Source organism: Notolabrus celidotus, chromosome 6 (assembly GCF_009762535.1).
Source record: "Notolabrus celidotus isolate fNotCel1 chromosome 6, fNotCel1.pri, whole genome shotgun sequence".
NCBI lineage: Eukaryota > Metazoa > Chordata > Actinopteri > Labriformes > Labridae > Notolabrus > Notolabrus celidotus.
Window position 1 is genome coordinate 17,861,012 of NC_048277.1, and position 25,222 is coordinate 17,886,233.

Sequence of the window (25,222 nt, forward strand, 5' to 3'; positions counted from 1 at the left end):
TTGAGGTTGGCTCTGGGAGTACCGGAAACCACATACACACCAATTCAAAAATGACGATCTTTACAGCAGAAATAAACATGTTTACAGCCTGGTACAAAAGGCGAGTGTAGTCTGGATAGCTTGTTTCTCAATCGGCACACACTGTAGCCTAAGGGGGGTGAATTTTTTCATGAAGCGGCAGTTTCGAAGATATTAAGATTACAAGATTTCCATTATGAGAGGCACAGCTGACTTGTTGACAGGTGAGAACACTGTAGCTGTTGGCGAGGAGGCTCAAAGCCCGCCTCTTTACCTTTACCTCAGCTTTTCCAATATGGCTACCACCTACGATGAAAACAGCACTTCAGAAATAGATGGGTGACGTCACGTATATTACGTCCATTAATTACACAGTCTATGTCTAAAACATGTCACTTACTAAGAAAAAGATGTATTGGATTGTAATGTGCATAGAATAACAGATTTTATCATTAAATTGTTTTTTATCGAATGTAAAAAAAACAACAACATGATATCAGCATTATATATCGGCCATTGGCCAACCTGCTTTCTAATTATCTGCATCGTCCATTGAAAGACTGATATCGGTCTACCACTAAACTTCAGCTAGAAATGACAAATTCACCAAGTGCTGTGTATTTATGGACATTTCTTGTTCTTCAGTTAGTTGGATATGGTGATGTATCAATGTAATAAATTGTATTTGTCCATGATGTGGAAAAAAAGTTTTTGGCTTCACTGTAAAAACACAAATTGACCTGAATTGCAAAGAAGACAACATTCAAACACAAGAGATCTGGAGAGAGCGCACATGGTCCTTGGCATTGTGACAGTCAACATGCTATTGTATCACAATTTACTATGATTGCAGAATCACAGTAACATAATATTATTGTTATTGTGGGACATGTTGGGTATAGTGTTGTGGCTAACCTTGCAATCAGTTGTCAGTTTTGCTGTATGTAAAAAGTATTTCACTCATGTTGGTTGGTGGAAGGTCGGGTTAGTAAAAGCCAAATAAGACTAAAATCCAACCTGTGTCTCAAGAGTCACGGTCAAGTTTTTCTCCACATATAATAGCATCTGTTATCAACACAAACACAACAACTGTCTTATGATCAATTAAATTAGCCTCCAAGGAGCTTAGTGCAAGAAGACCCACAGAGACGCTCCTTGATATTTGATAACAGGATGATTCCTAGAAACTATCACCAACCTCTGCAGCTTCACTGAAGTAAACCCCATTTGATTGCAGATAAACCCTTGATTAGGTAGTCCAGTTGCTAAAAAACAGGCACCCATCAACACCCTGACATGGATAATACAGCTGTGCATTGGCGGCACTCAGCGTGTGTAGTTGTCATCTGATACTCGGTTATGACTTAGCACCAGCAGAACATTGAAACTGACACATGATCTCGCACTTCTGTGACGTCAACAACGCTGTTGACCTAGTGACAACAACACAAAGTCACCACAGATCAGACCAAGAAGAGCTACACAGTACTACAGTTCATAGAGACAGACAAACTTAAACCATTCAGACGAAGGCTGGCATTGGAGATACAGCCTGCAAAGCACGTGCTTTGTGTATAACATCACAATAATAAGATTAGAAATCATCCTCTGGATATTTATTTTCGTATATAGAGAACAGAGTTGTTAAGACTTCACAGGTCCTGTTCTGAAAGTAGCTCTGAAAAAGTTCAAGACCAGATCTGTAAATACTGTCATTGTTGAGTGAACTGTCCCTTTAAACCAGATAAAACACAACAGTGTATTTACATAACATTTAAAATAGACCAAACAGAACATCTCTACATACCTAGGTGCCCTACAGAATAGTGTTTTCAATAAACTTTCATATGACCTAGAAACAAATATCAAAGTGTGCATGATACTCAATATAACCATCCATCTGTGTCTGTTGTGCTTTGTTCATGCTGTGAAGAGAAGTCTTTGTGCAGAGCTGTATAACAGATTGACTGCCAACCCGACATGACCTCAGCCTTGACTATTACCCCTTTCACACAGGAGGTGTGTGAATGATGTGTCTCTACTGAATGTGTGATCCACCTGACTGGAAAAAATTCATATGCAACAAAGAGTGTTCACATATGGGCCGAGGCTATCCCCATTCACAGACTCACACTACATTTGCAACAGGGGGGCAATGACATATTCCTGCCAAAAAAAGAAGAAGGAAGAAATGCATGAGTGTCTTCTGACTCAGGTTGGGAAGAGGGTCAAAAAGCCAATGGCAGGCTGACCATGCAATGACCAGATCAAATGAGTCAATGGTGCATTAAACTATGTCACTGCGCTGACTCTGAAGGAGCACAAGTCAGTCACTCTCCCTGAGTGGTTGCAGGTCACTGAGCACAAGCACAGAAGCTTGCTCTGTACATTTTGTTTTCATGTTTTTATTCATTTAACAACAGATTTGAACTGTGCTGCTGCTTTAACACATCCCACCTGCTCTTAACTTGAATATCTGATCAAATTTGAAACAGAGCACTTCAGCTTATCAGAATATAAAGTCCACAATAACAAGTTACATAGAATTAATGTCTGCTGGCAAAATGATCTACAGTCAGCCAAGAATGAAAGCTGCTTGATTGGGTTAATTTCATAGTGGCAGTATGGAATAATATTAAATAGATTTCATGTTTTTACTTCAATTATCTTGAACATAAGAGGCAGGTAGGTGCAAACACAAATTTGGTAACATGCATTGTTGCTCATTGACTCACTTATTTGTTTATGCCTGTCTGGATTTCATTGAGTGTTTTGAATTTACTCATGCGCTGGACTTCCCAAGGAGTGAACAGTATGCAAAGCAGTGTCTGTATGTACACAAACTGTGCTGTGGGTGTGTGGCTACTGGAGTTTGGTACCAAAACAATACTTCTGCTAACATGCTTTCTAGAGCAGGGTTTCCCAAAGTGTGGGTCGGGACCCTCTGGAGGGTTACCAGCCACTGGTTGGGGGGGTTGCGAGATGTCTTCCAGAATTATTATTTTTTTGTAAAGTAATCTAAAAATAGCATATTTGACCTATACTGAACAAAACATTTAATTAGTTTTCTGCCCGTCTTTGTTGCCAGAAGACTCAAGGTTTTAGGAGACCAACTAAATGAAGTATGAAGCAACTTTTAATCTCCTTGAGGGACAGTGGGGGTTGTGAGTCTTTGGCACTTATATTTTTGGGGTCGCGGGCCGAAAAGTTTGGGAACCTCTGCTCTAGAGTATAGAACACATTTCAATGACAGAGCTAAGTTGAAAGAAGAAATCAGTTTCACTTCCAATTTTTCTCAAATAAATACTGGACACTGATTATATTTGGTAAATACAAATTTGTTTTGTAAAAATATGTTCATACAAATGTATAAGTGTATGGGCACAACTCTACAAGCTTGTAGGCCAGTAATAGAAGCCTGCTACTCACTAGCCAGGCAGGGGGCAGACTGACTTTAACCTACTCTTAGAACAATTGAATTACCTCATCTCATAGTTATGCACAGCTCATATTACACATGCCTTACACATTTTGCCAAATGGCAAGGCCATTAGTCAATTTTTTTCTTTGCAGCTGGCTTTGGGCTAAGACAGAGGGATGACAGATGAAAAGACAGCTCATACGGGCGATACTTTCTTTCTGCAGGAATATGCTTACCAGGAATGTATCTCACTGCCCAATAACGGCTGCTTTGATGACACTCTTCAACACATAACTGTATGCTCAAGCCAGTAGACTGACAAAGGAGCTACTCTGCACTCTAACCACATAGAAAGCCATTTTGGGCCACTTTCACAACATCTCTCTGTTTACCTTGAAACTGAATTATTTCAGTGAGAAATAGCTGCCTGTTAGTTTTAGTCACATTTTAGTCTTTTCATCCCTTTATAGTTTTAGTCTAGTTTTAGTTGGCGGAAACTCAAAACATTTTAGTCTTTGATTTCTGCCGAAACATCTTCACTCTTTAAATAATTCATGCAGTCGATCAGATATTGGTAACAGGGTTATACCAAGTGTTATAATCGTCAACATTTCACTCCTTTAACATTTTTGCTTTGGTAATATCTTACGTTAAATAATTCCGCCTGTCCCTACAAAAAGTTCAAAAGAAAACATTCATGATGTGACCACTCTGACTGTATTTTGATTCTCTTGATTCACAGAAAAATGCCATGAAAGGACTGTATTGCACATTTCCGACAGTCCTTGAATGTACCTGCAGTGACAGGCGCACTGTACAGACAGCTTATGGAAATCAATCATCAATAAACCAGATTCGTAGCTTTAACTACTAACCCAGATTCTACCATGTACATTTAGTTTATTCCCTTAAAAATACAGACACACACCACATGTAATATAACCATATTAAAAAACGAGCCTTTTGATATTTAACCTGGCATCAACCACTGAAACAGCTGACCAAAGTGTAATGACTAAACAAACGCAACACACAGACACCACATGCATTTGTCAATAGAAGTTATAAGCAGCACGCTTTCAAATTGATTATTTCTAGGAAGGACTTCCCCTTTCATTCCTCTCATGTGATTGATGTTAAACAGAGGCTAATGAATGAATACAACAATATGATACCCTTAGAACCCTTATACATGTTCTCTTAGAACAAGCCCTGCTCTCTCTAAAGGGATTAGATCACCAACATTTTCTGACGAGCTGTTTTACCTTTATTTATCCTCTTTATATCTGTCACACATCTTTTTTTAACACCACTTTTATGGAGGTAAGAGTTTCATATGTGATGAGTAGGTTAAAAATGGACATCAAATCTCAGCTGTAGTCTCATACGATTGAATCCAACAGCACAAACTGATGTCTCGGCTCAAGTTCCTCAAACTAATAGATTGAAGATGTAAGATTTCAATCTACCATCTCTTGTGAGATTGTTCTATCAATCCTTAATGAAAACTTCCAAAGAGAGGAGGACGATATTATTATTATAGCAGCTGTGTCATTCAGAGATAAAATATTTCTGCAGTAAAACGAAAACAAAATCACATGGAGTGTCTGCTAGAGACTGGAAAGGGAAAATACTGATTATGCCAAGAAGACAACCTTAGCCAGACTAGTTCTTCTGATTTATGTTAACACGTATGCGACAGTGAATGTTGCAGAACAGCCGGGAAAAGTGTGAATAAAAGAGATGCAGTAGAGGTCTTTTAGTAGTGACAGTATTGCAGCCTGGATAAAAGCTGAACAGGATCATGACATCCACAGCCATACAGTTACATCACTTTGCAAAAGAAGTTTTCAAGTGTTCAACATTTCAAACTATATTCTGAGCAACATAACAGCAACTGCAGAGCCACCTTCTTTGTGATATTCACACATCAAATAAAAGTAATGTGTTTCAGTAGGGGAGTTGGAAGACTTATTCATTCTAGAAATCCTTTGAATATAGATAGTGGGCTAATGAAACCACCAGGCACATATATGGCTACTACCGTATTTTTATTACTACTATAAAGTGAGATTAGGCTCCTGTAGGTGGCCACATTATTTTTCAGTTTGGGACAGAAAACCACAACCACAGACCATGTAGGCCAACATGTAACTTTGACTGCTGAACCCTTCACCTCCATACACTGTGATAGACTGTACATCTCCCTCTGGATCTTTAATGTGCGTGTCTACTACCTTGACCCCAACTTGAGCATACACTTGGGTGACTGAGATATAAATAAACTGGCATCATGTGATACAGTGTGACCATATGGCAGACTCAACTGAGCATTTCAGGGTCACAGAGCAACACTTTCTGCTAGCCCATGAGCTTCCTAAACATAGCAGCCGGGCAGATGTGTGGCCAGCAGGCAGACCTACAGTGGGCTGGTTAAGATTGCACTCATACTGAAAGCTGTTTGTTAACCACAACTGAACAAAGTGTGGACTACATTAATGACCAAGAGAACAGAGCATGCGTTTTAGGTAACTTCAAAATTAGTCCACATAAACCATAGACTGTATCAAATATAGACGTAGTATCCGTGACGTCGTCCACCTGTTTCTGAAGCGCTGTTTTGAGGCCAATCGTCGGCAGCAGCCATATTGCTGCCGTCGAGTGATTGCGACGCAAAGAGGCGGGCTTTGAGCCTCTTAGCCAACAGCTACAGTGTTCCCACCAGTCAATCAAGTCAGCTGTGCCTCTCATTGGAAGACTCGTAATCTCAATATCTTTGAAATTGCCGCGTTAGATAAAAATTCACCCCCCGTGCAGTGTGTGCCGATCGAGAAATTAGCTATCCAGACAACACTTGTCTTTTGTACCAGGCTGTAAACATGTTTATTTCTGCTGTAAAGATCAGCTTTTTTGAATTGGTGTGTATGTGGTTTCCGGTACTTCTGGAGCCAGCCTCAAGCGGATCCTCGATGAACTGCAGTGTTTAGCACTTCCCCATTGGACTCATATTTTTTAGACCAGAGGATGGGTTTAAAATAATAAATATATGACTGTTGTTAGCCTTGCACCTTGTAGTTTTCTGCCTGTCTCATTTAACATTTTACCATGGCTCAAATGCAGGTTACAGAGATATGTTAGATTAATTTATGGAAATAAGAAATTATGTTCAAACATTGCCGCTTGACATAAACATATAGAGCTGGTTCATGAATAAGAAGCAGGACATTTACTGCTAGTGTTGACTAGTAGATTCTCATTCATTTCATACTCCAACTAGAGAGTTGTAAACAGCTAGAGAATTAAACTACAGACTGATTGCTGATGAGAGCCTAGACAAATCCACTACTGTAGCTGACTATCAAAGGAATTATTATAGTAGTTCCTAGAAGAAGCAGAAACGCCCTCCTAATAATAACAGTTGGCTGACACGTGTCCAAAGCCTACTGCTGATGGGATACATTTTGGCACTAGTAGCCCCAGCGCCAGTGACCCCTTTCCCTGACAGGGGTAACTCCATCCCTGAGCATTGAGGTGCCAGCAATAAAATGCATTCTTTACATGAAACATGAGTGGGTGAGGAGGAAAACTCTGGCATAGCTCCTCAAAGAAAACAACAACAAAGTAACGGTCCCTCTATACAACTGAGTAGTGAGGATAAACAAAACATCACACACGTTCTTTATGTTTCATCCTTTCCTTGCGATGATAGCAGGTATGCACATGTACATGCGTTAGAATCCGATCAAGACTATGGTTGGCTAAACCTCTGAACAATGTGGGAGCTGGACCTCACATAGCTATGACAAGCTGGTAAATAGTCTGTACCTAACACAACCCTAAGCATTAGCCCACAAATTAATGACATATCTAATAACATAGGTATAATCTCTTGAATCGTGATTACTAAAGCAACCAAGCGTATGTAGGTCTCACACGCATGTGACATGGACAGCTAACCAACCAGGTACTCGCCAATGCACAAGCCAACTGAGGCTAACTAACTAAGCTAGCTAGGCTGGCTAACAGCAGAAAAGAAGCTAACTACTGCTAGCTAGCAGCTTAACATAGGCTATTAGCTTAGACATTCATACTGCTTCTCATTAAACCATAGTCAAACGCACAAGTGTGGTGATAGTAACCCTTACCCAGTGCAATCTTACCTTTTGAGTATAGAGATTTGGGGGAATTGAGGTCGAGATCCGAGCTAAGGAGGGATACAAAATCAGAGGGCATCGCAGCGCTTCATCGAGGGGAGGGGACGCGGACACTCTTCAGAAGAAGCGAAAACGGCCAATAAATATTGCGTTTTACAAGCGGAATGTTTTAATATACAGGGTGTACAATCCAGACAGTCTTAGGAAGACAAAACAGAACTTTCAGTATCATAAAAAAACCGTTAACTAGCACATCTCCCGTCAGTGTGTGCCTTTGCTGAGAGGAGACACATTTCGTGCTACGTTGAGACGAACACACACAAACACACACTTGCTGCCTACAGTTGGTCGGCCCACCTCCTAGCCCCGCCCCTTTCTACAGCCCAGGGGCATGCGCGCTGGCCGGGGTGAAATACCGGGGAGCGAGAAGTCTACAGTTATGAGGTAGTAACGAGAAAGGTATGGCGTTCGTTACCTTATATCCATTGAGCTTATGATCAGTGGTGGACAAAGTACACAGCATCATTACTTAAGCCAAAGTATAGATACTCCATGTCAAATATTACTCCAATGCAAGTGAAAGTTGCTCTGTCAAATCATTACTTGAGTTAAAGTACTGGAGTACTTGCTTTTAAAAATACTTAAGTATTCAAAGTACTTCTTAAAAAATCTCCAAACATTGTATTTTCAAAATACATAAGTGCAGTCAAGACTGCATAGGAGTACATTCTGTTACATTCTGTTTATTTAGAAACCTTTACTTGAAATCTCTAAAAACTATACCATGGAATAAAAACAGCAACTAAGTTACTCCAAGCACAGACAACTTAGTTAGATTTTTTTATCTGGAATGAAACAAATGCTACATAGCTCAACACGCTTTCTCAGGTTGGACAGTGAATTTTTGTATGTTTGAGCAGAGTGGGAAACGGAGAACATTTCAAACGCTATGTACCATTGTTCATTTTAAAAACCTCTAACATGGGCTGAAGATATGGCCATGGGTGCTCAGGTGGAGAGTTATAGCCATCATTACCACCTCTAAATGTAGTGGAGTAAAGTGGATGTAGTGGAGTAAAAGTAATAAATTCCCCCCAAAAATAACACTCAAGTAAAGTACAGATACTCCAAACATGTACTTAAGTACAGTACTCAAGTAAATTTACTCTGTTACTGTCCACCACTGCTTATCATCAATTAAAACCTTCCAAGACCTGCAACTTGTTCAACATTCTGAGAAAAGGCGATCAATAATGATAAGAGTGAAAGCGTGACATTTCTCAGCAACACCTGAGTAGGCCTACTGTTATTTTTACACCAACCATTTCACACATTAACAGGAAGGTATAGAGAAGTACGCCCTATTTCTGATGCAATGAAATGAACAGATGGCTTAACAGTCTCAGGTGTCTCAAAATCACGAACAAAAGAAGGCAAATATTAGTAAAGTGGGCTATCTATAAAAGGAGGTGGCCCTATTAATGAAAATTGTGGATATAGGTGAAATGTTTTGTTAATCAGATTACTTATTTACAAAATAATCAGATCTCATGTACCAGAGTTCTTATTCCAAAGTAATCAGATAACTTTATAGGAAGAAAAAGCTTACATATTTGAAGGAGAATTAGTAAAGCTACATCCTCCTAAAGCATTCAGAATGTATCGCATAAAGGCATAAGAAAATTGAAGCTACACTAAATTAAATTTAAAACCATGAGATTTTCCAAAATTGTTTCATTGAAATGTCACACTCTACCACCTATTGCCATAAAAATCTTGTTATCACACTTGCTAAAGTCTCTGAATATGCAGTGTCTACTAATCGAGTTAATAGCATAACCTGATGTAATCATAAAGACACTCACAAACATAAAAAGTAGTATAAATGGAGCAACATTGGAATTCCGTACAAGTGGAACATAACAAAATTATTTTCAAAGTATTTTCTTTTTTTTAAAGTTGTATTTTGGGTATTTTGCCTATATTGGATAGGACAGCTGAAGACACTAGCACAGAACTTTTCCAAAAGAAAAACTATTTCATGTAATGACATCACATTTCTGAAATAAATCAGATTACATGAAATAAGTGTACTTGCCAAAATGAATCAGTTTATATGTAATCCAAGTACCTTTTCTGTAGGCCTACCCGCTCTACACAGGGATTCAAACAAGTACTTTCCACTAACTGTCCCTGCTTCCTTCCAACATACCATGTGCTGCTATATAGTAACTACTTGCTCATGTGTATCTTCTTTCCATTACAGTATGGTAATTCCAAAGCATGGTCTGGACCACAGAGTGCAGAAGCCAAAGAATAGATGTGCAGGGGAGGCCCCCTGCCTAGAATGTGAATCATTTTATGCATTTAGGGCTTAGGGCTGAGGGGGGCCTAAGAGAGACCCTCTAAATTATTTACACATGAAGAGTTCAGAGTTCAGTATTATGGCAATTTTACTTGACTTTCAAAATCTATTTAGTTATTTTAGAAACAAAATGAATAAACCTACATTTTTCATTTCAATTTAAAATCAGGGTCATTGTGTATTGTGTCCAGGTGAACTGTCTCCAATGTTTACAATATTTTCATTATTATATGCAGCACATGTAGCAAGGCATCGAGCTTAGCAGGTGGACGTCAACACTTGAATAAGTCAACCTTAATAATGTTCATCATTCTTTAGAAAGTTGAGTATTGAGAAAAGAAAACATTTTAGTGTCTTTTTTGACATAATGGTGAACAACAGGTTAACAATAAACTTATAGAACTAATTTTCAACTACAGCTTAGAAATTCACCAGAAAGCCAACCATGGTGCTTTATCTGCTTAATCCAGTATCAGGTGAGATCTCAAAAATGTGGTTTGTCAGGCTTTCATGTAAACAACTATTGGCAGAGGCCACTCTGAACTGAGAGAACAGCCAGACTGATGCTTTCAAATGAAGTATACCTGTGTTATATATTAGAACATAATTGAATAGATTTCAGCTTCAGCTGTCTGTTTGCACATGTGCAAACATATCACCAACTTTGAGATAGCTCTGCCTTGCCCCACATCAATCACCCCCATATTGCTTCCTTCTTGAAACAGGGGGCCTTATTAAGCTTCTGGATCCAACTTTAGACAGTGGTGTTGAAACATCATCATACATTCTTCACTGTGCCGTTACAGTGAGGTCCTCTAGACAACAGGAGATTTGCATGCTTTGGTTCATCGGCTGCTCAAATACTGCTCTACATTTTGGGGAGTAAAGAGAGCATAGTCAAGGGTTACTCACATCCCTTTCCCTGAAAGACAAACCATAATCTTTTTTCAAGTCTGTTTCTTCTCACTTAAAGGAGTACTTGAATCACTACACTTATAGCAAACAGGAGTGGCACAAGTGGAAGTCAAGAAAGTGGCAGTGGGAGTGCAGAGCAGCAACTCTCTGAGTAAATAACAATGCTTCCACTCTTGACAGTAAATGAGGGGGTAAGTACCAACCTTTGAAGCACAGAAAGGATATAAGCAGAAGTACAAAGGACCAGGGTAAACTGGCCCTTCATATTACAACGTTTTCCTTTACAAGCACTGTCATGTATGAAGATATTACTCACACACATTGTGTGTGCAAAGAAAAATATGTATGTTTAAACAAGGTAACATACACGATGTGGCCTTTTTTTCCATGATCTGGACAGGACAGACATTTTAAAATAACTTATCAAGTGTCTCATGACAGGCAATATGCCTTAAGCCCTGTGAAATGCGACAAAATGAAATTCATCCATTGCATATCTTATTATTTTTGCCTGGCCTTTTTGTCAAAGGTCAAAATACCTTTCACTGAAGTCTGAAAAAATATATCTTGTTTGTCACTTTCAATTTGAGGGATTAAATGACTGTACACGCCCTGTTGATTGGCTAATTTGTTAATAAACTTGTGGTCATCATTTTTAGTGGGGAGTTGGTAGTTGGCCTTATGGGTTAAGAGAATGGTTTAAAATACCTTTCATCATGTGAAGTATATCCATAACATTAAAAACGAAGTTGGACATTTAATTATGATTTGAAAACAATAAATGAAATAACAAAATTTACGTTTCACTAAGACCTGACCGTGTTTGGTGTACGTCGACTGAGCCTCAATTTCCCAAAAGGCAATGCGGGACTCGTCATAGTGTTGTTGCGGAAGTGCCGGTGAACGCGCTCTTGGCTCTCCTCTGGTTTGGCAGTTGCAGTCATTCTTTAGAGCAGATATTGCTCTCTGGTAGTCTGTTTTACCCATATTTTACCCGAAAAACCTGAGTCATGGCAGCTCTAAAATACGCAGGTATGGATGATACTGACAGTGAAGACGAGCTACCTCCCGGATGGGAAGAGAGATCAACGAAAGATGGTTGGGTCTACTATGCAAGGTAAGCACAATTTCACTCTACTTAACGTGACATTTAAAAATCCAAATGTCTGTAATTTCAAGAAGGTTACCTTTACACAATCTACAGCCAGAAGATGCTATTATTGTTTTTACCCAGGTGTTAGCACCGCTTGCTAGCTGCACCTGTTTAGATAAGCTGTGATATCTTAATCCCTGGCATGAAGTGTCCAGAGAGAATATTAAAAGTGTAATGGAAATTATTGCTTGAGAGAGATGTGTAATAAATGACTTGAAAAGACTGGAAACATGGTATTACTGTCATACTGACATGTAGCATCTGCTGTACCGTCATGAGTCAGAGGCTGTGAAATCAGAGGCAGAACTTATGTCAGGGTAACTCTGAGGGGAACATTGAGACCCTCCAGAGTAAGTTGTAATTACATGGTCTTTCTTAATAATACAATATAAATACTCCTCCTGCATAAACAGTTGTGTTTTTGCAATATGTCCAAAGTTATGTGTCCTGCTGTTATGAATTTTGGATGATCTTTTTACCTTCTGTACGTGCTTTTATTCTTGAAGAATATAACATAAGATAAGATAGATATACTTTATTGGTACCCCATTGGATAAATTATTTGTTACAGGCAGCTTACACATGGCACAGGGGAATACAACAATGTACTAACATAGTTAAAAATATAATAATAGCAATGACAAAGGTAAAATAAGATAAAATAAAATAAAATAAAGTAAAATGAAATAAAATAAAATATGGCAACTATTACAGATGTATACACACTATGTACACTTTATCTGATAATAGATAAGGTAAGTTATTGCACGATAAAAAATGCACCAGGTTATTTAAAAACAACATACACAGTATGAAGAACAGTGCGATTTTGATGGATACAGTAGTTATTTGTGAATGTGCCAAGTCACATAGTAACTTCCATGTAGTGGAGTGAAAGATGAGAACAGCTGATTAACAGGACACAGCAGTGCTGGTGTTAAACAGTCTGATTGGAGATGGGATGAAGGACCTGCGGTAGCGCTCTGTCCTGCAGGGTGGGAGTCTCAGTCTGCTGCTGAAGGAGCTGCTCAGGGACCCCACAGTCTCATGCAGGGGGTGAGAGGGATTGTCCATGATGGATGTCAGCTTGGCTAACATCCTCCTCTCACCCACCTCTTCTATGGAGTCCAGAGGACAGCCCAGGGCAGAACTGGCCCTCCTGACCAGTCTGTTAAGTCTTTTCCTGTCCCTGTCTGTGCTCCCTGCTCCCCAGCAGACCACTGCATAGAAGAATGCAGACGCTACCACAGTGTCATAAAATGTCATAAAAATGTGTCATGTGTCCAAAACTATTCTAAACTACTTCAATATAATTTGTCTCATTTGCTGCCGTAATGGTAGAGTTAGCCTTTTCCATTTGAGTTTTTGTTAGATTATTATTATTATGTCCTGGACTGAGAGCATAATGATAATAATAATACTCTGTGTTAACTACCGAAGCCCCAAATGGACAGGCAAATACATTGTACTTTCTCGTCCCCAGATAACAGGGAGTCTCTCTGGTTGTTAAACTAAGATCTTGACATATTTATCCTGGGTAACAAAGTTGATGTCCCCATTATACCAGATTAATTTATCCAGTATTCATGGGATAAAAAAGCGTGTTTTCTGGTGATAACCAGAACAATTTCTGCAGATCTAGAAAGCAAAACAAGGTGCTCATCACTATGATAGACCAGATAGTGAAATGCATGCTGCGAGTAGCCATATTACTGAGGTGAGTCAAAGCTGCTGTTGGTAGTCACAGAGTAAACATCTGTCAGAGAGAGGGACTTCGAATGTCAACACTATCCCTCCCAACCAGATTTCCTCTTAGCCCCCCAACACAGATCGGCGTGTGCAGTCATGATAGTGCCAGACTCATAACCAATCGGAGGACGTAGTAGGGACCGCCCATTAACCAATCAGGACGGGGGATTGGAGATTAGCTATGATTGGTCCATCATAACTGAACGAGGGGAATAATACATTGCTTGATACAAAGGCGAACACAGAGATTTCGCAACAGTCTCAAATTACTCCACTTACCGACGAGTACCGATGGGCATTATGACCTTTTCTCCAAACCCAGCAGAAAAAAAGTAACATTTTTTACACCATTCCTACCAATTACTCACCCACCTCCCGCTCCAGAGCCCACATCACACCCATCCTTCAGCACCTCCACTGGCTCCCCATTCAGCACCGAATCCACTTCAAGATCCTGTTCATCACCTAAAAAGCCCTCAATAACCTCGCACCCTCTTACCTCACCGACCTCCTCAACGCCAATCCCATCTCGCCACCCTCAGATCATCAGATGCCAACCTCCTGTCCCCTATCACCGAGTCCAAGCACCGCACCTGGGGGACAGAGCCTTTGCCATCGCTGCCCCCACTCTCTGGAACCCTCTCCCTCCACACATCTGCACCTCTGACTCACTTCAATCATTCAAAAGCCACCTCAAGACCTACCTGTTCTGAAAAGCATACAACACATGACCTCCCCCTCTGCCTCACCTCTGTCCCTGTTTTGTTTTATTTATATGTTTATTTGTAGTTTACCTTATGTAAAGCAACTTTGAGTACTTAGAAAAGCGCTATATAAATTATATGAATTATTATTATTATTAACAGCAGCTTTAAGCCTATTTCTATGTTTATTTTGTGCTTTAGCACCTCTGGGGACCATTGATGTTAAGGTCTCCAGAAATCAATTGAAACTAACTTGTTATCACAAGGAAAAAAGAATAAAAAAAAAAAAAAAGGATGCATCCAGACGGGGCTTCCGTAGTTATCAAATATTGTCTGGGCCAGGTTTTTCTCCCTTGTCTGTTCTTTTGTCTACTTGAAACCTTAACCAACCAGAGACTGCTGATCATTGTTTGTGCCCTGTAATAGACAAACTAAGAGGCAAAACAAATAAATTAATTGGGTTTATTTTTCCTAATCTTCTTTTTTATTGATCAACAGCCATGATGAGATGAAGACACAGTGGAACACCCAAAGACTGGAAAGAAAAAGCGTTGTGCTGGAGGTTTGCTCTAATCACTTTTTTTCAGTGTCTTAGATGTAATTCTGTTAAGGTTTTGGACATGGTAAAAATGCTTTGTTAGTTATATGCTACAATAATATGTTTTTTTTTTATGGAAATATTGTCTATGGCAAGGTGTCTATTTTCTGGATGAATTCTGGGTCGTACAAAAAATGTATATCCTTCCCCACAGATTTACCGTATGGTTGGGAACAAGAAACTGATGAAAAAGGACAGATCATTTATGTTGAGTGAGTGGATTTGTTCTCAGTTAGAGCTGATTTTGTTAAAGAATTTGCTTGACTGTGAATTCTAAGAATGATGTTTGTATTACTAACATCAAAATCCTGTCACTTTCAGTCACATTAACAAGAGGACCACGTACTTTGACCCGAGGCAGGCGTTCACAGTGGAGGATGTGGTGTTGAAGCCAAAACGTTACGATGGAAACACTGCTGCTCTGGAGATCCTGCAGGGTCGTGACTTCTCTGATAAGGTCATCCTCATAACTGGAGGCAATTCTGGCATTGGTGAGTTTCATATAGTCCTAGACTGTTGTACTAATTTAATAATGTTCTGTCATAGCTACAGCATATGTGAGACCTAAGTAATCAGGTAAGTGTGTTTCTTTAATGTTGCCACTAGATGGTGATGTGGTATCAGTGTTGCAGAAAGCTGCTTGACAAAAGCGTCTCAGCAAGTCCCCATCTCTCCACATCCAGGCATTCATCAACATTAGCCCCCAAAATGATACACTTAGACTCAACAAATCACTCCTTAATACCGAACATGATTGTATTGAAGTTCATTAGCCGGGCTGAATTGGATGTCATTGTTAACTGTAATGAATGGTGTCCATTTGTAGCCGGCAAATGCATGGTTCACTATATAATGGTCTGGAAACAAATGTATTTCCTCTTCCTTTTAGTTTAAATTAGCACAAGCAGCGGCCATTTGTTCAGACTTGCTGCTTTGTTGGGGAGAGATAATGACAGCATGAGGGAAATCAAATAAACATAAAATCGTTAATTGTCTTTATATTCAAATCCTTTATTGCGAGGAAAGTCACAGTAGTGTAATTGCTGTGAATGTATTATGAGATGCTGCAGAGCAGTGTTGTGGCACATAGATTTACATCAGCCAAGGGACCTTAACTGAACAAAGATGTGCGTGAACTCAAATGCCTCCCTGACCTTGAAGTCCTTCCATCTATCTGGTTGTATAAACATATATATGTTTTGATAAAGAAAAATACAAGTCTGATTGTTCTTGTCCTTGAGTCCCCCAAAAAGGAAAAATACATAAAAACTGTTTATAAAATAGTAATGTTCTTCTTTAACTTTTTAGAGTACCATTACAACTTTTGAATATTGTTGGTTTATATTATGAATCATGTTGACTGTGACGATGCCAAGGACGACAAGCACTCTCTGTTAATCTCTTGTTTTTGAATGTTGTGGTGTATGCATTTCAGATCATTGTGTGATTTTTTTTTTTGGAAAGCGGATGATAATTTTTCACATCATGAACAAACAAAGTTTGTTTTATTCTATTCATTTCGATTCTATTCTATTCTTTTTATTCTTTTCTATTCTTTTTTATTAGTTTCTATTCTACCATATTTTATTTACTATAATCTATTTTATTGTTCTGTTCTATTCAGTTCTATTCTCTTCTGTTCCACTGTATACTATTCTACATAGAGACAAGTAAAAAACACATAGTGGGGGCACGTCAGCTTAGGAAAAATATTTTTTTTTTGTCACAAAGCCATTATTGTCTTAAATAAGTCACAGTAGGTAATAACTCCCTTCTTTCCTGCTAAAATTGTCCCTTTCCTCCACTCCCCATCAAATTTTTGGGGGTTTGTTTTGTATCACTCTTCAGACACTTACATTAATGTTGTCCTCCATTTTTCTGAAGAGAAATGAGTCTCAATAACAGTAATACCATGTGAAATTATACAAACATTCAGACAAAGTTCTGACTATAGATTAATGTGATGAAATGAATGAAGGACATTGTTTAATATTAAGTACTTAAAAGGGTAATTTACAAAAAAAAAAAAAAGCGTAGCACTGGCCAAGTACAAAAATATACAAATGTCAAAGATAGAGAGAGGATCACACAGATGTATTAAACTCATACTTTGTTACATAATGATTTGTAAAGACTGCTGCTTAAAAGTATTTGCGCAGATTTGACCATGTGGTAAAAATGCGCACCCATGTAGTGGGCGCGGGTTGGATTCCCCTTTCTGCATGTCATTCCCCCACTCTCTCTCCCAGTTTCCAGCTTTATCCACTGTCCTCTCCTCTCTAATGAAGGTGTGAAACTGCCCCCAAAATATAAATATGAAGTATACAATTTTAACTAGATTTTACAGTTGCATGACCTGCACTGACATCCCTGCTGCATAACTTTTTACTTGTAGACAAAATAACAATCCGAAGAGTCCTTTTTAGATTTCATAGTCAAAAGAAGTCTTAAAGGAAGTGTGGATTTCAACCACATATCTGCTCTTTATAAAACTCCATTGTTATATTACTGAACTTTTAAGAGTAGAAAGGGAAAGGGAAACGTCTATATGACAGTTTATTCTGAACTATATCGTTATTATTTTACCTTCTTTAAAGGTTTAAGAGAAATAATGATATAAAAAGAAAGGAGACAAATTGAAAGTAATCACCACAAGAGGGCACAGGAGGTCCATGCTTTGGTTGCTGCTGAAATCTTAAAACGTTGTCATATTACAGCCTCACATGTGCCTCTTTTAAGTTAAAAACTATATAATGAAAAGATAATCCACATTTAGGATTTGTAGCGATGTATTTAGAAGATGAAATGTGTTCGTCTGGGGGAAAAAAAGCAGCTTTTCTCTAAAGAATACGTCAAACAGCTTCGACCCACAGGCATTTTAATAGTGTGTGAATGCTTAATAAACCCATATTAACATAACCTTGTTTTACTCTTTCACATATTAAATATGCAGCAGCCATAATTAACTGTATTCTAATAGTAATTGCTACTACTTGTGTGCTCCTTTGACATTCCACTAGTGAAATGTGGTTATGCCAATTGGTTGGACCTACTTAGCATTTAATGGCATCAATAGTGTTTTAATCCAAGTGTCAAGGCTATTTCCATTTTCTTCACTGCTTATTTCCTCCACAGGAAATGTCACATTTTTATTAGTAATGGTGGGATATTATTTAATTAGCAAATTTACATTCCAGCTCTTTGATTCGGTTCTTAATGCACATGAACATGAGACATGAACGTATATGAGTTTATTTATGCATGAAATGTCATAGTGTCTGCTTTTGGGTCTAGCCTCCAAGCTCCATTGCAGCTGTGCTGGAGGGAGGGGGGGTTCAGTAAATGCAGTTTGTCTTGTGATCACTGTGCGAAGTTCACAACATTACTCTTCCTCTCTCTGCTTTCTTTTGTAAATTAAAAACCAGTACCAACTCCAGTAGTATTTGTAATTGTGATAATGGAAATGAATGATCGCAGTTTGTTTTCCCCCTGTTTCTCCATCTCCTCTCTCTCTTCCCCCTCTCTCTTAAAGGTTTTCTTACTCTTATAGACCTGTGCTTGTACACCTGTACCTCTGCATTGATTCCTAAGTGGCTTTGACCCAGGCCTGAGCCTCCTATCCATCCCCATTACACACTCCTGCTCTGGCTCTAATTCCCCTCCGATCAACTAACTCGCAGGTTATTTACTGGCCAGGGGTCCATGGAACAGTTGTCCTTAAAGGGCCATTGTCATGAAATAACTGGCACCCACTGACTTCAGAGCAAAAGCATTAACTTTCCCCTCAGAGAATCAAGGCCATACATTATTTCTAAAAATGTAAATCTCAATTTTGTGTCTTACTTTGTCACACCAATCTTTAAATCTCATAATGTGTTTTAGGAAACAGCATTTCCTAAAATATTTTCTGTGTTGAGACCATTTTTTTATTGTGTCTTCACAGTCATCTTTGCCCTCTGACATCCCTTTTGGGACCTGTGTGTAAATATACATGTGTCCCCTGACCTGGGGAGCAGCGTCAGTCCTCCCAGGTGTTACAATTGTCAGCAGAACATATGTTGAGCAGCGGTCAGAAATAACACATTGACCCTCTGTCTCACTAAAATAAAACATTCAGGTGGCACATCAATCTGTCATGTGCTATATTTATCCTGAACAGAACGGACGATCTATGACAGAAATGACACCTTAGATGACAACTGTTTTCTATTCTAGACTGGACTTGTCAAAAAAAAAAAAAAGATCACTGTGAATGGATGGCAATCTATTCATAGTTAATATCCTATCACTCCTTATATTATTCGACATGTGCAGTTTATTCTTCATCTGTCTCATGTTTAGAAACTAATCTGAACTTTTGGCCTTTCTGTGCAGTTCCTTGTTGCAGGGGCTTTTCTCAATCTATAGCATATGCATGCAACACATCCCACATGATGTTGTTTTTTAGGAGCAGGGTCAATCTTGGTATCAGAATCAGGAAAGACTAGAGGCCGTCCAGGCGGGGAATAGAAAAGGATTTGGAAAAGGAGCGCTCCATAATGTTAGAGGATCTCTATTCATCGCCTGCACAGTGTTTTAGGACTTTGAATGTTATTCTTATTCATGAAAGACTAACATTGTTCTATGTTTGTGTTGATCCCAGTGTTGTGTTGGGAGGATTAAGTGTCAGGCCGGTGCTCTCCTCTCTCTGGATGGAGAGATCCCTAAGCATATTCAGTGAGTCGCAGAGCTGGGGAAGCCTCTGTGCGCAGATTAAACCCGTAGCCTAGCTTTGTGGCTGATCATTAGATTGAGGCAGATTTGTTAAGCATAACTGCCATTAAATTGGCTGCAAAGCTCTGGTATTTACTGCACTGCTGTTTATGAATAAGGACCCCCTTAAAGACCAGCGCGGCGATGCGTTAAACCCAAGCCTGGGTAAGGAGGGAAATACATTATTCATAGTGGGAGGAATTAGATGGATAAAAAGATGTTCCTGGTGAGGGTGGCATGTGGTGCCTGTGTGTCTCTGAGCGTCTCTGAGTGGCCGTGTGTGGTTTAGATGACACTTGGAGTGCACCTGTGTGTATATTCACATGCCTGATACTATTTTATGTGTGTGTGCGTGCGTGGTCGGCCCGTGTCCTGCTCCGTCTCCTCCGTGTCAGCTCCTGAACTGAGCCGCTGAGGAAATCGAGGAGAGCTTTATTTTTTTTCAACGAGCATTTCATGTCCCCTCTGATGAATGTGTTTATTGGCTACGTAATGAGAACCAGTTCTGGTTGGTTAGTCAAATTATTTAACTTATTAACCTTGGATGAAATTTGCTATGCAGACCCAAACTGGTGTAACATGCAAAGAGTATTATGCTGGAGGCCAGGAGGGTTCAATAATGATACAGCTTTAATATAATAGAAGTGAAGTGGTTAGAGGGAGAGAGGATGGAATGCATATATGTGCTGAAAGGCTGTAGGTAAAATAAAATGAAAGGGTCCTGGGTTATTGTGTGTAGTCAAGTAGTTTATAGACCTTTGAGTTTACAGTCTGCAGATGATGAGGGGATGAAAGTTACATGATGGGGGGGTTTTATCATGACAGTGATGAAAATAGCCCTGGTGCTCAGGAGATGCGTGCACATAAGTCTATGTTTGTCTTTGTGTGAGATTAGATGTTTGTGTGTGTGTGAGAAGGGATGTGAAGAGAGGGGGGTAAGGCTAGCAGCTGAGGAGCTTGGTGACCACTGCAGTTTGAGGCCATGATGAGAGATTGTGCGGGGAGTTGGAGGTTGACACAGAGGGTCAGACGAAGAGAAGGGGTGGGGTGGGTACTAGATAGGGGCTGCATGGGTGGTGAACAGCATTGGGGGAGAAGGGGAGGTTAAGAGGAGGCAGAAGGGACGGGGTGGGGTAATAGAACCACTCCAGTGCTCTGGCCTGGAACAGCTCAACCTTGGGCTGTAATTACTAACCATACATCCCACTTTTGGGGTGACATCTCCCTCCTCTTGGACTAATGGAGGGGAATTAGAGGGGATCTTAAAAGTCAGAAAGAGTGTGTGTGAGTGTGTACTGGGGGGATGCTGTTTCTCACTTCTTGGGACAAGAAATACACACCAGCAGCAGCAGCAGGAGGAACAGGTGCACTCATCACTGAGACAAGAGTTAGGCAGACTGTGTTGCTTTTCAACAAATTTTCCTATTGAAATAACTCAGTTGTTTTTTGCCCAGGTAGTCAGCTACAAGAAGATACTTCAAAGAGATAATACGAATAATCATTTTGTGTCATTGTTGAAAGGCTATGGCCAAGTTGGAAAACTGAACATATATTTTTAACCAAATTGGGACGATGAGGAAACATTATATATATAATATAAATTTTTTAAGCAAAACAAAGTATATAATGATCGTACATATTTAAGAAATTAAACTTTCTTTGCAAATGACCCTCATCCCCACTTCAAAAACCTTAATTGCCACACCTAAGGTACCGGTTTTGCATACTCAGACCGTTGGTATATACATAACTATAAAAACGCTGCTGTCAGGCAGAAACCCTGTATCTCCATATTTCACTATTTTAAAAATGTTTTCAAAAATGTATGTTTTTTGTCACCCTTATGCTTGTCAGTAATCAATACAAAATTTCAGCCAATGAAAAGCACTCAAAAAGGCTCAAGACGAATCCGGTTCAGTGTTTTGTTATGTTCAAAAGAAACTGTTTTTTTTTTTTGTATTTCCTGAAAAGCTGTAGTTTTGGAGATGTGACGTTTTTGCCCGACAGCAGCGATATGATGGATTATTCACAGAAAAAAAGACACAAAGAAGAAAGGAAAGGAGCTATTGACTGCAGGAAACATAGAATTAGTAAAATATATAAACCAGTACAGCCACTCACTGGTTTGAATAACAAATATAGCATTGAAATCTTCATCAAAATAGCACATTAAAATCTTTTTTCAGTGAAAAGTCTATGACATCGAGAGACACTTCAGCCATTTGACCTCTTGTTGCATGAGGTGCAGGACCAAGTTCAAACTGTGTCACTGAATAGCCACATATCAAAGCTTTTTTGAGATCCTCATGTCATCATTATTGCAAATACTTATTTTAATGCATATGCTGTTCTGCAATTTCTCTAAGTTATCCATTTATTAGCTCTGCACCAATACAGAAGCTCTAACACAACCACAGCAGATACAGTGGCCAAGAGTACATTCCATTGACATCCTTTTTGGTTAATTGTGGGAAAAACTTGAGGGGCATTATATAGTGCAGCTTTTCACACTTAACATGACACCCACATGTAACTCCTGGTAATAAATATAGTGCACTGAATAGGGATGGCTGAAGGACACAGCCTTAAAGTTAGGATAGGAGGAGTATGATCTTGTGGTTGAAGGGTATAATTTAGGAGGTGACAGTGCATCATGGAACAGATGGAGGGGGACTGCAGCTTGCTGGTGATCTGCATCACCCTCAATACATTTCAGAATTTATACCCCACAAACTGTCCAACAAATTTTGATGCATAAATCAGGGTGAGTGAACCAAATTAAAGCAGTCAGAGATGCACAGAAATAAACGGAGTAATTAACACTAACCTATTAATCATATTTATTCATTGCTTCAGAAATATAACACACAACATATTTTTATGTTGGGCATCACAGTTAAAAGCGGCGTTTAATTCACTGGGCTGATCTGACTCTGTTCATGATGTGTGTTGCCCAATTCAGCAGTGTGGAAGGGGGATTGTGAGAACTTGACATGTTTACCCACAGGTCCTGTAATGATCTGAATTGACTTCTGTTTGCCCGATTGTACCACGGAGCTTATTTTAGTTAAATGCCTCTTTAGATGCGATCAAGAAAAGAAGAGAGAGGGAGAGAGAGAAAGAGAGTGAGAAAGAGAAAGAGAAAGAGAGAAAGGAGAAAGAGAGAGAGAGAGAGAGAGAGGAGAGAGAGAGAGAGAGAGAGAGAGAGAGCGAGGAGAGAGAGAGGAGAGAGAGAGAGAGATAGAGAGAGAGAGATCTAGAGAGAGCTCCGTTTGCCAAATAAACACCGTCTACTGACGAGGCTGGTAATGATCTCATTACATTGAGCCAATACACCTGTGTATGGGGGGGGGGGTCCAGAGAGGGGCGCGGGCCAGGGAGGACAACAAAGCGTGAAATCACTAAATCACACTCATTATTGGGGGATATCAGCAGAGCCAGGATCCTAATGTACCATGAAGAGCATTCACTGCTTAATGGACATTTTACACTATTTTTTATGCGATTTATACATTACAGTAAAACACATTTTCAACAATACTGAGCAGTTACTGTATTTTGTTATGTTGTGAATATTTGAGATTGAAACAAACAAATCATCTCCTCTAAGTGGGCTGAATTGTTTTATTTTTGATACTGCTCTGACCACACAGCCTCTTCTTCTGTGTTAGAAAACTCCTCTCAGCCCAGCGTTATATTCAGGCCTTGTTGTGTTGTAAAACAGCTTATGGCATCTGTCGATCCCTCAGAGCTTGAGAACCCCCTGTCTGACCCCCTGTCATGTTCCAGCATCAGCACACAGCGCGGAAACACTCCCTTTGTTGTACACCTGACCAGGAACTCATTTCAGCGCGGCCCTCTCTAAACCGGTAACATGGCTGTGAGGGGGCGTGAGTCTCTGTTACAGCAACGCCACTCTCGTTATTTCACAATTAATGTCAAGCCCTTGTTATTTGTCATTGGAAATACATGCTGGGCTGTTGCTGCTGTTGTTTGCTGCCATATTCTAATTTGTTCTCCATTATGGAAAACACTGGTGTCGATTAATTTCACTTTCATGGTTTGTACACACAACAAGTGAGTGTGAGCTGTTGTTGTTTTTTCCCAGCAGCCAGTGCTCTTGTCCAATTTATAGAAGGTGTAAAAAAAAACAAATGACGGCTGATGGTTAAGAATCCTTGTTTTATTATTTTAAAAGGCACCTTGCTCTGTTGCTGCTTATTGGTTGTATCTGCTATGACTGCTGCACTTAATAATCAATTGAAATGAAAATAATCAAGACATATTTCAATATAAAGCATCAATACTGTTGGTGGTTTTTCAAACATACATGTCACTTATTTACTGGTTCTGTTTCTGTCATGTACAGATTTGCAGAGACTTTGGATTTTTAAATGCTGGTCTGATAAAAGAAGCAAAAATCATTTTGGGCTCTTTGGAATTAAGGATTTTTTTTTATAGCTTTCAGACATGTCAGACAAATTAATTAATTAAATGATTATCATGACATAATCAGCAGATTCATTATTTAAGGAATAATGATTAGTTAGTTGCAGCCCTATCTGCTATCCAGATTTGAATATTCTGTAAAATAAGAAACATCCATGTCATTGCAGAAAATGTTTTAACTTTTAATTCAGATATTTGGATATAAATAAAAGCTTTAAAGAAAACAAATCTAATGTGTGACATAAAGAAGACTTCATCACATTTTTCCTTAAAGCCTTTTTGCTCCATCTTCAAAATTCAAATCACAGGCTTACCCCAAGACTCACCCTGCTTGTTTTTTTTCTGTCACATTGTTTTTATTTTCGTTTCCATTTCCTGTGTGCAAAATGATCTGTGCTCACAGCCACAGTCCCCGCCATTACACCTAATAAGGTGTCATATAATTTAATTCCATGCTTCAGTTGTCAGAGAGGGCTTCCAATCCGACTCCAATTTTGAGTTTTAATAGATATTAGTCCTGTAACACTCTCCTCACAATTAGGCCTCCCAGTTTTGCTCTTAATGAAATCAGATTAAGACATATAATCTAATTACAGTTCATATTAATCCACCCTCTGATAAACTCTGCCTCTCAGACCCTCTTTGCCAAAATCAATTACTGCTCCCGTCAGTTTGGAAATCAGTGCAGACTCTGGTTTGTATTTGTGCTCCAGAGATGTGACTGAATAAAAATGTGACTCCACTGTCTGTTGTTGAACTTTTCCACCCCACTCTGACAGATGCATAAATGTCAAAAGAAATAAAAATATGGTGAAGGAAAAAAAAGTGAATCTCATAAATTAATTCAACCTATGGGCTGAAATGACCCATTTAGACTAGTCATTTAGAAATGAACTTCTCTCTCTCCCTCATTCTATCTTCAGTTTTTGTCAGTTTTATCGTGA

The 25,222-nt window shown here is 39.2% G+C and overlaps 2 protein-coding genes across 2 annotated transcripts in view; one reads left to right on the plus strand and one right to left on the minus strand.

The window, feature by feature from the left end:
* The window catches only part of LOC117814348 (nuclear factor of activated T-cells 5-like), a 28,646-nt gene extending 20,725 nt beyond the window's left edge, over positions 1 to 7,921 (minus strand). Inside the window, 1 exon segment of the mRNA XM_034685625.1 lies at positions 7,600 to 7,921. Coding sequence (XP_034541516.1) covers positions 7,600 to 7,672 — 73 coding nt within the window. The 5' untranslated portion in view covers positions 7,673 to 7,921.
* Positions 7,922 to 11,752: 3,831 nt separating this feature from the next.
* The window catches only part of wwox (WW domain containing oxidoreductase), a 152,883-nt gene continuing 139,413 nt past the window's right edge, over positions 11,753 to 25,222 (plus strand). The window contains 5 exon segments of the mRNA XM_034686547.1: positions 11,753 to 11,990; positions 14,978 to 15,000; positions 15,003 to 15,041; positions 15,232 to 15,289; positions 15,399 to 15,568. Of these exon segments, the coding sequence (XP_034542438.1) occupies positions 11,884 to 11,990; positions 14,978 to 15,000; positions 15,003 to 15,041; positions 15,232 to 15,289; positions 15,399 to 15,568 (397 nt within the window). The 5' untranslated portion in view covers positions 11,753 to 11,883.